The sequence below is a fragment of the Engraulis encrasicolus genome, unplaced genomic scaffold, assembly GCF_034702125.1.
Source record: "Engraulis encrasicolus isolate BLACKSEA-1 unplaced genomic scaffold, IST_EnEncr_1.0 scaffold_76_np1212, whole genome shotgun sequence".
In the NCBI taxonomy this organism is placed as follows: domain Eukaryota; kingdom Metazoa; phylum Chordata; class Actinopteri; order Clupeiformes; family Engraulidae; genus Engraulis; species Engraulis encrasicolus.
The window spans coordinates 19,575-36,074 of record NW_026946104.1 but is presented as its reverse complement, the minus strand read 5'-3'; the positions used below and the strand labels follow the sequence as shown (position 1 = coordinate 36,074).

Genomic DNA, 16,500 nt, shown 5'->3' with positions numbered 1-16,500 from the left:
CCACAGTGCTGCACATTGACCGCCGGCCCGCTGACCACATGCAGCAGACTTCACCTCAACCCACCACCTCTACAGACATCCACACTGCAGCTCCACTGGTGGCAGCAAATCATGCAGCAACAGGGGCCAGCAACACCTGTGCCATGGCCATCGTACCAGTCCAGATTAAAGCAGCAACTGGGAGTTCAACCATCCAAACCTACGCCTTCCTGGATCCAGGCAGCACGGCCTCCTTCTGCACCGAACAGCTGATGGAGAAACTGAACACCAGAGGACGCACCACCCAGATCACCCTGAAAACCATGGGTGAAAAGAAAACGGTAAAATGCCATGAGCTTGTTGGATTGGAGATTGGCAACCTAGATGGCAGTGTGTACCTGGACCTGCCACCGGTGTATACACAAAAATGCATGCCATTCTCCAAAGCAGATCTGCTAACACAAAAGGACCTGAGTGAATGGCCATACCTCAGTGAAATCACACTCCAAAAAATTGATGGCGAAGTTGAACTTTTGATTGGAATGAATGCTCCAAGAGTAATTGAACCGTGGCAGGTTGTACGCAGTCAAGGCAATGGACCTTGTGCATGGAAAACCGTCTTTGGATGGGTGGTCTCAGGCCCACTCAACAACACTGCCATGGAGAACAATGGAAAATCGACTGTGATGGCAAGCCACATCTCTGTCATCACAGAGAACGATCAGGACCCCCCTGAAAATGAAATGAAGAACAAAATGTTCAAGGAGATGGCAACACAAACACCCATGCTTGCAGATGAGCACAACCGCTTGCCACCCCCCTTTTCTCACAAAGACCCGGAAGGACCACTCAATGTCCACACTCCTCACATGACACAACCCTGGAAGAAACGGTTCACAAAAGTGAAGCAACTCTGCAGAACAAAGCTGGACAGGCGCATGAAACCTGAGAACTCTCCTCATCAGACTGCTGAGCTGCACCACCCCTGTGACTCCGACAGTACAGCTGTACTGAAATTCTCCCACTGCAAAAGAAAAGGAAATCAAAGGTATGTGGCAAACAATGTTGCACTCACTCAGAACATCTCCTCCAGTGAACATCGGTGGAGGTGGCTCAATAGCCCCCTCTTCCTTCCACCAGGTGAAGGAGAATGGCCAGGTATGCCACAACACCGCTGCCACATCCCTCCTGGTGACCCAGAGCGGTTGCCTGCCATCACTGCAGGCTTGGTCAACAGAGCTGCTACTGCCACCCCAGCATCCAGCTATCCAGGTGATCCGACAGCGTGGTTCTGGCAGACTCGGCGTCACCTACAAAGGCCGGGGCCCTCTTGGAGTGACCCTGCCTGGGCCCAGGTGCCTGACCCTGGCCGGTCCCAATGATCCAGTGTGAAGCATGTTTGTGCAAACCAATGTGCTGCCAAGATCCGTCAGCATGTTCTACATGCTTCTTGAAGGTGATGAAGCACCTTAAGCCCGGAGTGCACGCTTTCATTACTGCACATACATGAACTTTGCCACATTGCACTACACTTCGATTTTTGGAACTTTTCAAGCTTTTTGAATTTTTTCACTCAAGAGACTTTACTGGCGCACAAAAAAAAACATAAAAAAGAGAGATCATCATCTCCACAAAAAAAAGAAAAAAAAGGGGAAAAACATTTAAAAAAAATAAAAAAAAAATACCCCCCCCAAAACCCCCCTAAAAAAAAAAGCCAAAACGAAAAAAAAAAAAACAGAAAGGGGAACCATAAAAAAATCTTTGCACAAATGTCAATACGTAAATGTACAGTGTAAATATTGTGAGTTTGTATAGCAATGTAAAACATGGTAATTTTAGTTAATTCTTTTCACTCCTTAGTCCTTATGACTTTTGGTACAGTATATAGACTGAATTATTATTTAGGAATGTTAAGAGATGTATGACCTTCTACCTTATATTTTATGGCTCTTTTTGGTAATTCAGTTAGTAATTGCCTTGCATAAACAGTGACAATTAGAGGCCAGTGTGTAGGAGCCATATTCATGATTTTTGTGACTTTTTATTTATTTTCTGTTTACCTGTAAAAAGAAGACTTTTAGTTAGTTAAATACTTACCTGATGTTTGTTTATGTTTTATATACTTACCTTTTATGTTTGTAATCATCTTGTGTTTTTATATTTAGTTCTTATTTACTTACCTGGACCTGAACACACTCCGTCTCGCCTACACACCTGTGAAGTGATTTGGCACTGTGAACCACTCCCTCCGACGCGCATTGGTGGCGCGAGTCACAGATTTTAATTAATTGGTACGCTCACAGGTGCCTGGCAGACAGAGTGTGGGTCAGGACATAGTTTTCGACCGCATAGATAGCGTTACCAAAGCTGTATTGCTTATTTCTTTGTTTATTTGATATAATGGAAAGTCAACCGGACTGTACACAATAAAATGGAACAACATCTCAAGTTTATATGTCACTCTCCGTGCGTGCTTAATCAGGAATGCGCGTCTGAAACGCCATACTCTGTCTCACGTGGCCAAGGAAAGGTTTGGTACGAAAATTGGCCCTTACAGTAACATCACTACGTGAGGTATCATTCCTCACAGTAAGACAACAGACAGACAACCACAAGCACACAGGTAGACAGGCAGCACATGTGATTGTAATTGCAATCTGAAGTGAGACAAAGCCTTCCAAAGTGTTTTTTCAGCGCAACTTACATATACAAAGTATATAATCACAATAAAACGGATTGTACTGTCCTCTATGTGTGTTCAAAGTACATATTTCTCACCGTAATTCAGAGATGGTCTTCTCCTCTCCTAGAGCTGAGATCAGATCGTCCACATCAACATCTGACAGCTCCACCACGTGTAACCTTTAAACAGCAATGCAGTAGTATAAAGTCAACTATTACAACATTTTAGTGGGTTGTATTAGTAATATAATTAAAATGTGACTATACTCACACACACACACTACACTCACACGCTGTTTGCACATCCCGGGTAATTCAAGAAACTGGGACCTTCCCTTTTGTTTGTGCCTGTCATTCACACACAAAGATTTTTCCTCTGAAAATGATTATTTCCAATTCCGGTTTAAAATTTCCATGTTAACAGAAGAAAGCTGTGACTTGAATGGCTTTTCCCGCCTTCCTGAAATGCCGTTCACAGGCGTAGCGTATTCATGACCACTCTTGATAGCATACGTATTTACCAACGCAGTCTCACCCCGAGTAGACAATTTCTGACTACCTTGGACCAGACTCCAATTTTTGACGTCTTGGGTATTCCTTCCACGTCACATTTTGACTATGTGGCCTAACCCTAAACCTATTCCTAAACCTAACCTCAATGACGTTATGCTGCCACAAAGGGGCACATTTGAGGACATAGTCAAAATGTGACGTGGAAGGAATACCCAAGACATCAAAAATTGCAGTCTGGTCAAAGGTACTCAGATATTGACTACTTGGGGTGAGACTGTGTAGGTATTTACATGTACTTGGGTGGTTGACGTTTAAGGGCGTAACGCAAAAAAAAAAAAAAAAAGTTTTTCAAATTCCTGAAAAAATTGATGGATAAAAATGGGAAAAAATAGAAAAAAATAAAGCACTTAGTGGTCTGTGGAATTTCACCTTATTTTTGCCATTTTTGGGAAAATGTGTCCTGCATCAACACATAGCATAGGCATGTCACACCGCAGGAAAATGGAGTCACACCACAGGGAATTCACTGCATTATGGCCATTTTAATCCTTTTGTATACATGACTGACATCTGAGCTCATGCTAACTTGATAATGATATTGTGTTTTATCTTAATATGTGTTTTCATTGATAAAAAAAATACTTTTTTCCTTCTATAAGGGCAGTCACACCACAGGACACCATAAAATGAACCTAAGCATTGCGTCACAGAAAGATTGCAATATGAAGACATATTAAGAGGTTAATAGTCACCTTAAACTTCCACAGCATTCTCCAAAAACTGAGGTACTGACTGGTTAGGAGCCAGTCTTTAAAGTGGTAGTTCGCTATTTTAGACATTAAGCCCTGTTTGTGTGACTTCTGGGGTGAAGTAGAGATGTTCTCATCACAATTTTGACATTTGGTGCTGAACGGAGTATTTGGGTATCCAAGACTGCAGCCCCCCCACCTTTACATTGACTCCAATAGAGCACTCAAGCAATCGATTATAAAATGGCATTAAACTTTTGTTTGAGAAGACGTGGAACTCACCGTGTGGTCAGTGGTAGACAGCGATAAATTGACCCGAAAATTGCAGCGAAATATGCCTTCTAACTGTTGTTTAGCATTTGGCGGACCTATTTTTCCCCAGACGCCGTTGAATAGCAGTAGACATCCAGCCAGTAGGTAGCGATAGTGTGTTGTTTATGTAGACATCAAGGAGCGAGGTAGAACGGCTATCTTTCAGTAGTCTGGCGGCAAACGCCATACTCAATCACAAGTGTGATCGAGTCTGGGGACCAACTGTACATTATCTCGTAGGGAGGTGTGGTTTCCGTAGCCGTTGATTGGACGGCACGAGTGTCCATCACTCGCCAGAGAGAACCCATGCTGCCTTGCGCGCGATGACGTGTGTATATCGCGACGAGGAAATTATCTGCAAGAAGCCACAGAAATTGAAGAAGCTAAAACAGTCTAGAAATCAACAATGGCGCCAGGCGATTTTTGCCGTTTGTGCAAGACAAATGAGAAGGACCACCATCTACATATGGACATTCAACTGACATGTTCGCAGTGAAAAAAGAAACAACAATTTCGAACAGGCTGGCGTTCCTACGCTTGATTGTATCCTCCGTGTCGGGACAGTCAAGGAGATGTTGTTCGCGTTGCGCCTCAGTCATAAACAGGCTCGGAAAGGATTCACCTAATATTCAGGCAATGGGAGGAAGAATTCAAAGACGGCAACGTCTCCAAAAGGCCACGCGAGCCAACGCCATCGACGACACCGAGGGATTTGAAAAAGACATTGCCAAACCCACCGACTCCAAGTGCCAACTCAGGTATCCAGTTTACTCTGTTCAATCGCTCCAACTGGTAGCTCCAGCTCCTTAAATTCAATGCTCGACTATTACATTATAATCTCTTCATAGACAACGTAACAGTTCTTGTTTAGGTTTTCTTACTGATCTGCCATTAACTAGTCATTTAAAAAGTCCAGAAAATGAGCACGGTTTGGTAGTTGTCCCAGTCAATCGATAGAGGGGAGAGCATTTCACAGCCCCCCTACACTCACTGACACGACCCTCACTCCAACCCTCCCCCTTACTGTATTAATTTACCATAATGTGTACTGTAATAATGGGCCTAGATTATCTGAACATATTCTGTTTTTAATAGCCTTGGTATCCACTTATTTCTTTAAACAGATGATGGCAGGCACTGACAAGGAGCTGGGCATAACAAGACCAAGTGGAGCTCACCATGTGGACATGACAAGACATCCTCACCTTGGTGGACACACTGCAAGAGGCAGAACTTTTTAAACAGAAACCAGGTCGCACATCTACTGCATTCCCTGGCTTCCGAAATGACTTGTTGGCAAAGCTCGATCACAAGGCACTGTGGACGTGGATGAGCAGCAAACTGAATGAATGGAGCAGTGTCCTTTGAGTTATTTGTACTGTTTGTCTAGCCAGGTAACACCCATGCTGCCTTACAGGCGACCGTCAATGTTGGTACGGCGTCTTCAAAAATGTGAATGCCAAAATTATTAAAATAAGTTTTACTTAATTACTTTCCTATTTTCTTGCTTTGAAATAGTTTGTTATTCTTGTTTGTTATTCTAAGTCATTGTCCTTCATTAAAATCATTTCCTTTACCAAGCTGTCTCTTCATTAGTTTTCAGGGAACACATTACAACATGTAGTTTAAAAATGTAAAAAGTATTTATTCAGAATGATCTTACAATATATACACAAGTGTGCAGTTATTTACAATTATTTACAGTGGCTCTGTACTTAATCTGATAATGGAAGCATGGATAAGCCTGACTCAATGCTGCTTAGAGAGGTTTCAGCATCCTCATCCTCAACATCAAAATACACTGGAAAGTCCATGTCTGGTGACAGGTATGGTTTTTCAGGAATGTCAGGGAATTCACACACACATCAAAATCTTTAAATACTTTGTGAACAATGCGTAGGATGTCCTGGCCATGTTTTATGTCAAATACAGGGAGATTCTGCATGACAAGTCATGTCATATCACAAAGACTTTCCAAAACTGAGTAAATTAGTACATTGCTGAAACCAGTGCAGAATGAGGCATTTGTGTAAAGGTGTTCACCTAGTGCAATCAGGCTATCCCTATACTCCTCCAAAAGCTGTCTGACCAGTCCCTGCTCTTCAAATGTGACATTTCTGCATTTGACAGGTGACAGGATTTGTTTGGGTATTTCAAAGTTGGGTTTTGGCACAGAGCAACAGTCAGAGTTACACTTGCATAATGAGTGGCAATAGGTGCAGCAGGAATGGCCAGGCTCCACACTGGACCCGTGAGGCTCAAAATGTACATACAGGGCTTTCCTAAAGCAGCCATTTAGACTTTCTTTAAGCATCGTTTTCTCCCTCGTGTTTATTGTCCGGCAGTATATATTGACTGGTGACATCTCCACTCCTTTCTCTGTCAAGTCCTTCACGAGCCAGTCGAAACAGTCCAGTGACTCACTCGAAAGTCGTCTTATGGAGAGTCTGATGTTGGGTCGATTGGGGCTGGCAATGATGTCAACTGGGTTTTGGAGTTGGAGCGGTCTCCTGACAATTTCTCATGAGTGCAATTCCACAGACAGTCAATGCCAGTACCAGTGTTTCTACAAAATAAGAGAATACAAGAACAACATCACAACATGGAAATCATTTGCATTACAGTCATAGCTGTTCAGAATTGTGGCTTCAGAGCTTATGGGTTGTCAACAGTCCTATTCTCTGGTGTCTCCACTACTTCTTACCTGTCAGCCCATCCCCCCGGTTGTTGTCGTGGGTTACCTGCCCCCCCCACCACCACCACCTCCACTCCCCCGACTACTCTGCCTGTACACTTGGGGACACCGCTCCTGTCCCCTGATTTGGTGGACAAATCAACAGGCACCAGCAACAGAACTTTCTTTTCTCAAGGTGTGCATTGGCCAGGACACTACGTCAGAACACTCCGCTTAGGCCTACTTTTTCATACACTGTATACATTGCATGATATTTTAACTGTACTATGAAAAGAGCAATGCCAAAGCATCAAAGCGTTACTTGATTATTGCATGTAATTTTTGTAATGTCAAAATGTCAGAAAGTTTAGAACACTGCATAATCAATGGGGTGAGAGGTGTGATATCACAGTAGCAATACCATGATTAGAAAACTGCTCTTCAAAAGATTAATGAGTTGAGTGAGTTAAAGTTTTCAGTGAAATAAAATGTCTTCGGTAGGTAAGGTTAGAATGATCTGAAAAAAGGTGTTAATATTACCCACCTGGTTTCACGATGGCTCTCAGTTCCCCGACCTCGCAAAGCTTTCCCTAAAAGCCTTCCGTCCTTTCTCAGCCTTCCTCCTGTTTGAGAAAAGAAAACCACAAGTAAAGTGTAGAGATGTTAGTCATTTGCAGTGGAAAATGATTGCCCTTCTGAAGTTAGGCCTGCTTAACAAATGTAGCAAAAACATATTTTTCTCAGGTAGGCTGATGATACTTGTGCACACAACCGAGAGCTGTGCTACTCAAGTCTGCACACTGCTGGATATGCTCCAAAAAATAAACTGTATTAATTAAAACATGCAATATTTCGATCACCCTGGATCTTAATCAGGCATATGGGTAACAGGAAGGAGCTGTGGCCTATAACTTATCAGATGACCTTATTTTACACCCGTCCAGGCAGGGCACCAAAAGGTGTCAGTCAATTAGACAGACTGGTGTCTTGACCTGTGCCTATTCATACAAAAGGCAAAACATTACATTACACTTAGGGCCTAGTTAGGGGGTAGTTAGGTTAAGCATGGAAGCTCTCTCTCTGTCTCTCACCTAAGTTATATCCCCGATGAAGATCCTGGGCATGTTTTGATAAGAATACGTGAAATATAATCAGGGGGGAGTGCATGCATATGATAAGAACACGTGAAATATAATCAGGGGGAGCCCATGGGGCTATACGTCTGAATCCCGTGCAGCCCTAGCTTCTTCAACTGCAAGGAGTTTTTGGATTTGCGCACCCTACCCAAACGACTAAAGCTGTGCTACTTAAGCCTTTACTCACTGTAACATTAAATTGATATCGAAAATGAACCCATAATGTGACATTGTGACAACCACAGTAGGTACAGACATAAGGACAATGATATCAAGAAATAACACTTACCATTTATATGAGTAAGATGGACTTCATCGACAACTAGTATACGCCGATCAGGTTGGTCTTGTATACATCGGTGGCTAGCATGTCCTCCCACTTCGCGCTCAGCCAGGCCTCGGGACTGCCAAACAGAATCTTATAACGGCATCATCTCTCAATCGCCGTTTCATCGTCTTGACCCAGCTGTGTTGCAGATATTCCAAGGTCGACTGCGTCCTTTATTTGGTCCTACACCAATGCTATTAATGGCGAAACCACAGCAACGACCGGGGTCTCGCTAACCCCCATTACCTTAGTAACCAACGGAGCGAGTTGGTAAATCAGACTTTTACCAAATCCAGTCGGTAGTAAGGCTAACACATCTTCCTTTCCGCTGACAAACGACTCTAACGCTAAGCGCTGTTCGTTTTTCAAAGCGAAATTACGTTCCAAACTATTCAAAACACTGTCCAGAGCTTCTCCGAAAGATTGCTTCGCTTCGGCTGCCGCCATGATGGATTCGCGAAAAAACTACTAGCAACTAACTTCCGTTTGTCGAGTAGTACGCGTCATCGTCTTTCGTGCCTCCTCGCACTGTGATTGGCCCCCGTTTCGATGTAAAGATTTCTGCCTTGGTCCCCAGGCTGTCCAGCAATTCGAAAAGAATGCGCAAGGCAGCATGGGTACTCCCAGGCTAATCTTTGAGCGGGACTGGCTACAAAAACTACAGCTTGCATACAAACCATAGATAGTAACGTAAACAAACGCACCCCCATTTCCGGTCGCGCGGAGTAATACTAGTCAAACCAATACAATCAATGAAGACGGACAATAATGAATATATCTTCTCTGGAAGCGTATTTCGCGGTGATTTTCGAGCCAATGTATCGCTGCCCACCTCTGACCACTCGGTGAGTTTCATGTCTCTGCAAACGAAAGTTTAATGCCATTTTATGATCAATCGCTTGAGTCAATGTAAAGGTGGGGGAGCTGCAGTCTTGAATACCCAAATACTCCGTTCAGCACCAAATGTCAAAATTGTGATGAGAACATCTCTACTTCACCCCAGAAGTCACACAAACAAGGCTTAATGTCTAAAATAGCGAACTACCACTTTAAGACCCTTGTAGTTGGCCTTGCAGCTGCCCATTCACAAACATTGACATACATGTCACCCCACAGGACGCAATTTGTGTTACGAAATTGAACTTGTAGTTAATATTACTGTCTTGAGTTTTTTCCACATTCACATATCTTAATCTAAAGTTAAGATTTATGCAATCATGCCAAATGCTTCATACATTATTCAAAATGTTGTTGGTTAATTTATATTAGGCATGGTACGGTTTGCGTTGCAAACCGAGACCGTACGGTTTGCATGTCACGGAACGGGGTAGTGGGCAACCGCACGGTGCCCACGGTTTAAAAAAAAAAAAAAAAAAGTGACCACCGGCGGACGACGCTATTAATAAAATCCTACTACTTTTACAAGCATAAAACACAAAGACTACGTAGGATATTGAGTGTGGAAAGACTGATTTCTATCAGCCAACTGAAATGCATAATGTAACAGCATGCGCCAGCTGACTAGGCTACAGTAGCCTACAAGCAAGTGCAGGTCGGTCAGCAGCGTCACCGTCTCCCCCCTCTCTCTCCACGTTAGCGCAAGTGACTGTTCCCAGCCTTTATGCTGACCATTTTAAATTAAATGAACATGAATTTACAAACAATGACAGATTAGCAGAACAAAGTAGACTATGACTTACGTTACAGTAGCCTAGTGTAGGCTATATCCACGTGGCATTGAATGGGGATTCCGGACGGCAAAATGCGAGATAATTGAACATATCCATCAGATTCACTGCGCTGTCCTTAACTGCAATCAACTGTAGGCCTAATTATATGTAGCCAGTTAGACTCTGATGGACGGAAGGGGACTTTGTGCTGTTGCCTAGTTAACATTGATGTTTAACACTATAACAAAAATAAAATTTGACTGTTTTAAAAGGCTCAGCTTCACAGGAGTTTTGTGAAACATTCTTGTGCATACACTTCTAAAAAAAAACGATCTTTTAAAATTATTTGTTACCTTAACTTTCACATTTTAACATAACATAACCCTATCAGTTGTTCACTTAAAATTGAATTTGACTTCTGATTTTACTTCTATGCTTCTCACGGCCGGCAGTTTCATTATAGGAAGCAACTGATTCATAAGCGCAAAACTCGAAGAAAGCGGTATCAAAATAAAAGTCCAATTCGTTCTCAGTGTGTCATTAACCAAAATAGTCATACTGCACTGACCTAATGGTCCCATTGCCTACAGGAGTGTAGCTGTTTTATTTTTACACGTCAAATGTGTTATAGCATGTAATATTTGAATATTTGTCAACTTAAAAGTTAGGACTTAGTTCTCCCTTTTTGTGAAATAAATGGAAGCATGTTAAAATCATTGATATCTTTCCTCTTTCAGTTGGGTTAAATTAAGTCAAATTCAACATACCCATGATAAGCTTACATTTTCATTCTAATGTTTATATAATACATTTTATTTAAAAAAAAAAAAAAAAAAAACAGAACCGTACAAAACCGAAAACCGTGACCTTGAAACCGTGATATGGACCGAACCGTGACATTTGTGAACCGTACCACCCCTAATTTATATATATATTATTATATATTGTTTCATTAATGTTACAGTCACACCGCAGGAAATTTGACATATAAATCTTTACATAAATCTTAACAAAAATGTTTCTTCTCATCTAAGACTAATATGAAACATAATGTACCACATCTTCTTTCATTGACATTTGTTTTTAAAGGAAAATAACAGTTTTGTAGGTTTTTAACCAATGTTACGAAAAAACAAGGCGTCACGTCTCCCACCCGTATGTGGAGTCACCAATGTGTGTGAACAAATTTCTTTTAAAAACTAGGGGAAGGAATTCAAAGTTTCTGAGTACCCTGCTATGTGTAAACAATGTGTCATATCACCCCCCCCACACACACACACACACACACACACACACACACACATATTAAAATGAATGGTAACACTTTCTATGAAGCCCATATCTATTACGCATTATTAGCACATTTATAACAACTTATAATGTGCATCATAATTAATCATAGTGCATCATGACAGTTATACTGTATTATAAGCCCCTTCAAAAGCACTCAAAACACCCTAAGCCTTATAAGCCAGATTTATAGTTATTCATGACTGTTGATATACTCCATCATGAGTGTTGTCATAGGCTTCATAGAAAGTGTTACCAAATTAACTTTTGTCATCACCGTCCTGGGACTATCATGAAAATCACTGTGAACCATCCTGATTCGTGCCAAAATTTTAATATGAATTGGTTACTGTGTTGTCTTGAAATATTGTGTTGCATTGAAATAATACAGTAATGGACCTATCACTGACTGGACGGCTACTGGTGCTTAGTCACATAAGGTGCACAGTGACAGCAACCTGGGTATCAGACTAAAATACCTACCAACTTCCTAAACCAGAACGGATTACTGGACCCAAAACAGTCTGGTTTCAGAAGTGGACATTCAACTGAAACTGCGTTACTCTCAGTGACTGAAGCTCTAAGGACTGCAAGAACGGAAGGACTATCCTCGGTCCTCATACTACTAGACCTGTCTGCAGCCTTTGACACAGTCAACCACAAGATCCTCCTGAGAATACTCACAGCCATGGGAATCACAGGCGTTGTCCACTCATGGTTCAACTCCTACCTCTCTGGACGCACCTTCAGTGCGTCATGGCAAGGGAAGCTGTCTACGACTCACACCCTCTCCACAGGCGTACCCCAAGGATCAGTGCTGGGACCCCTTCTGTTTGCAATATACACCTCCTCCCTGGGACGTGTCATTCAAACACATGGGTTCTCCTACCACTGCTATGCTGATGACACCCAGATGTACCTGTCGTTCCGGCCAGAGGACACCACGGTTTCGGAACGCATCTCTGCCTGCCTCACCGACTTGTCAACATGGATGAAGGACCACCACCTACAGCTGAACCTGGCCAAGACAGAGCTCCTGGTGATCCCAGCTAAAGAGTCGCTCAGTCACAACATCAACCTCAAGATAGGCTCCACCATCGTGACCCCAAACAAAGTCGCCAAAAACCTCGGCGTCATGATTGATGATGAGCTGTCATGCTCCAACTACATCAACTCGGTCACCCGTACCTGTCGAATTCAGATGTCCAACGTACGGAATATCAGACCTGTGCTGACACAATATTCTACACAACGACTGGTCCAGGCCACGGTCCTGTCCCGCGTTGACTACTGCAACTCACTCATGACAGGTCTACAGGTCTACCTGTCCAGGAACGGCCCCAGCTTATCTGAAGGACCTACTAACGCCTTATGTTACTGGAAGAGAACTGTGCTCATCCAGCACAAGCCGTCTGGCTCTGCCATCCAGTCGCTCTAGGTACTCCCAGTCAAGATTGTTCTCCGTTGTGGTACCCAAGTGGTGGAACAGTCTCCCAGAGGCAGCAAGACTGAGCACATCTCTTGCAGCTTTCAAGAAACAACTAAAGACATTCCTCTTTCGAGAGAATCTACTAGACTAATGCTTGAACTGGCCTTGCCCCAGGGCAGACTCCTGACATGATGTTTAGTTTAGTTTAGTTTAGTTTGTGAGTGTGTGTTTGTGTGTGTGTGTACTCTTATTTACTCCTTATATATATATTAGAAAAAAAAAAAACTAACCCCTCTTTGCAACTGCACTTGTTGTTCTGTATATCTCCTGTGCACTTTGTATTTGCTTGTGATGTTGGCTTGATTATGTCCTCTTTTGAAAGTCGCTTTGGTTATAAAGCGTCTGCCAAATGCGATGTAATGTAATGTAATGTAATGTAATATGTTCTTGTCCAGATCTGCATGTGGCACAGTAGTAAGCTAGCAGCGCCAGCGCAACATTCTGCAACAAATGTCAATCGAACATGCGTGAGGTTGCCAGTGGCCAGTCCTATTCCGTTTACAGTTCACTTCAATCTATTCTATTCCCAGCGAGCACCACTATGATTTGTAAATGTGATGCAAACTTTTAAACTAAAGTAAAAAATGTAGATTAATTTCATTGATCGTCCCGATGACAATTTAATACGGCCCAGAGATGATGGGACAACATCAATCTTAATCCTTGCACAGCACATACCATCCATTCACACTCACCCCAGATACCCTACACACATGCTACATAACAACAACAACAACAACAACAACAACAACAACAACAACCATTCATTCAAACTTACCCCAACTTCTGACACTTTCTCAGTTCAGGCTGCAGCATTCTCAGCTTGTCTGTTGTGATGTTGCACCTTGTGAGCATCAGGCTTGTCTCTTTGAGCTCCAGATTTGGGATGGTGGGGCAGCACTGCAGGCAGTAGAGCAGAACCCAGCAGTCTGTCCTCGTCAGGGGGATGTCTTCAAACTTCACCTCACCCCACACCGCCATGGCTCTCCTCACAAACTCCTCTTCATGGAGCTCATAGAGACAGTGGAGAGTGAAGAGCATTGTGTCCTTTTTCTTGTGGACGTTACTATCTTCAATCAGTTGAATAATCCACTTTTTCAGCTGTGCTTCCATGCAGTGGGACAGCCCGAGTTTCTTCAGATCTTGCATCACCTTCTCTTCTGAAAGACCAAAGAGGAACTGAATGACAGGTAGGAGATGGGTTCTGCCTTCCTCTTGCTCAATGGGTTTAAGCAGCTCTTTCACCTTCTCTTCGTCTGGGGCCAATGTGTAGTGGAGTGCAGTGAAGAACTCCTGAAAGCTGAGATGCATGAAGCTGAACATCTCTTTTGTTCCCACCGTCTCCTTCAGCAGGAATTTACATAGGAAGGGAACACTGGTTGGTTCTGAGACAGTGCTCTCCACACTCTCCTTGTCAAACAGGACCTGCTGATCCTGTATCCCTTTCTCTGCCAGCTGGCCCAGGCTCCTCAGCAGATCTGGCACAGGCTGCCTCAAACCCCGGCAGTGGTGCTCCTGCAGAATGGACACGAAGTGGACAAATATGGAGGTGGTTGTTTCCAGACTATTGGTCTGTTGCTTATTCTTCACCAAATGCTTACTAAATACAGTGCAGACGATCCAGCAGATGACAGGAATGAAGCAGGAGGTGTAGAGAGTTTCATTTGCCTTCACTCGTCTGAATGCCTCCTTCCCGACCTCTTCATGTTTACAGAACCTCTTTATGTACTCATGTACACCCTCCTCAGAGAAGCCCAGAATTTCAGTGCAGCGCACAGGACGCTTGAGCAGCTTTCTCAGTTTGTCTGAAGCAGTGGGCCGTGTGGTGACCAGCAGGAAGCAGTGAGATAGGATGCTCCCATTCAGCAGAGCACCCAGGATGACCTCAACACGAGCTGGTGTGGAAAAGTCTGGAACAGGAGACTTGCGGATTTCATGAAGTGGGAATTGCAGCTCATCAAATCCATCAATTAGGAGAAGCACCTTCTGAGGTGAGTCCTTCAGTATGTTTAGGACCAGAGGGGTAAATGTGTCACTGCAGCTCAGAAGATCCACAACACTCTGACTTCCTTCACTATATAGGTTCAGTTCTTTGCAGCTCAAGTGTAAAATGAGGTCAAACTCATCCTGGTAGAGGTTACCTGATGCCCAGTCCAACATGATCCTCTGTGCGGTGAAAGACTTGCCATGTCCAGAGTTTCCCTGGAGAATCACAGCTTTGGGAACACGTCCACTGCCATTAGGTCTGAAGAACTGGTCTATGGTGATGCTTTTATAACCACTACTTCTTGCACCAAAGAACCCTGCACCACGGTTGACGATCTCTTTCTCTCTCTCCCCTTGCTCTCCGTGTTTTTCGACGATCAACAGTTGAGTGTATCGATCAGCCAGCAGAACTTCGTCTTCAGGTAAGGAATTATACTCCTGAACGGTTTCATACTGTGAGCAAATCCATTCTTTCAGATCCGACATCGTTGGGCATTTGTCTGGAATACAGTTAATGTAATAATACGATGTTAAGATGTTAGTGTAACTCCTTCTATAAGTGCTGAGGTTTTGTTCATCTGATAATCACATTACAACGTAGTAAAGATGTTTCAGTGTGACACAATGTCAGCTGAGTATCAGAACAACAAAGCTCCTAGTAGCTCATTCTGGCCAAACTCACATAGTTACCAATTTCACAGACCTGGGCTTATCAATAGACACAATAAGTATGTTTTAATGTGGTTTTAATATTGCTTATTGCATTAGATGTGTTGCTGATATTTATTAGGAATATATTTGTGTTACCAATTTCACAGACCTGGGGCCACATGTACAAAGAAGTGCATGGATTTCCTACCAAGAAAGTGTGGACGTGAAAATCTTGAAAGTTACTTACGGACAAAAAAATCTGGATGTATCAATAAGTGCGTAACCAGGTTTTGCCATGAAATCATGAAACATGCACGAGCACACGCGGACCCAAGTCTACGCTTTGCCTCCTCCCTTAAATATTCTATATGAATATTCTAATATATTATTATTCCTTATAATAAGGAATAAACTAATATTTACTAAGTAATAAACTAATATTTTCTAGTATGGCCCAAGTAGAGTCATTTTTGCTGCTAAAAGTCTTCTCTCTACCACTCACCTGCTTCCTGTGTGGGGGTTGCAGCTGCATTCACAGGGCCTGCAGAGTGACACAGACGCCAATTAAGTGTCAATCTTTACTCATTTATGCACAAAAAATGTAATTTACATTCATGCCGTATGCCGTGTACGCTTGCGTCAAAGGATCTTTTTTTACTCACATGGCATGTGGTATAGATGGTGGTGATACTCACGTGACGGTGATGGTGTAAAGGTTACCATGGTAGTCGTGGTGATGGTGTTAATGTTACCATGGTAGTGGTGGTGATGGTGTTACTCACCATGGTAGTGGTGGTGATGATGTTAATGTTACCATGGTAGTGTTGGTGATGGTGTAAAGGTTACCATGGTAGTGGTGGTGATGGTGTTACTCTCCATGGTAGTGGTGGTGTTGTGATGCTGATGATGTTCATTGTACTCACCAGAGCAGTGGTGGTGATGTGTGGTGATGGTGAGGTTCCCCTTGACATCGCATTGGGAAATATGAGGAGCCACAACAACGCTGCCTCCCTGAGCTGTGATATTAGGGGTCCCAACATG

General features: G+C 43.1%; 1 protein-coding gene and 1 long non-coding RNA gene across 2 annotated transcripts in view; one reads left to right on the top strand and one right to left on the bottom strand.

The window, feature by feature from the left end:
* The window catches only part of LOC134444837 (NACHT, LRR and PYD domains-containing protein 1 homolog), a 63,312-nt gene extending 47,843 nt beyond the window's left edge, over positions 1 to 15,469 (bottom strand). Inside the window, exons 1-2 of the mRNA XM_063194022.1 lie at positions 13,601 to 15,469; positions 2,758 to 2,841 (exon numbers count right to left, since the gene is read on the bottom strand). Coding sequence (XP_063050092.1) covers positions 2,758 to 2,841; positions 13,601 to 15,294 — 1,778 coding nt within the window. The 5' untranslated portion in view covers positions 15,295 to 15,469. The remainder of the gene's footprint in view (positions 1 to 2,757; positions 2,842 to 13,600) is intronic.
* LOC134444838 (uncharacterized) lies at positions 4,412 to 5,811 on the top strand. The gene is made up of 2 exons (XR_010034120.1): positions 4,412 to 4,993; positions 5,360 to 5,811. It is a non-coding gene; the product is annotated as an uncharacterized LOC134444838 (long non-coding RNA).
* Positions 15,470 to 16,500: the final 1,031 nt, after the last annotated feature.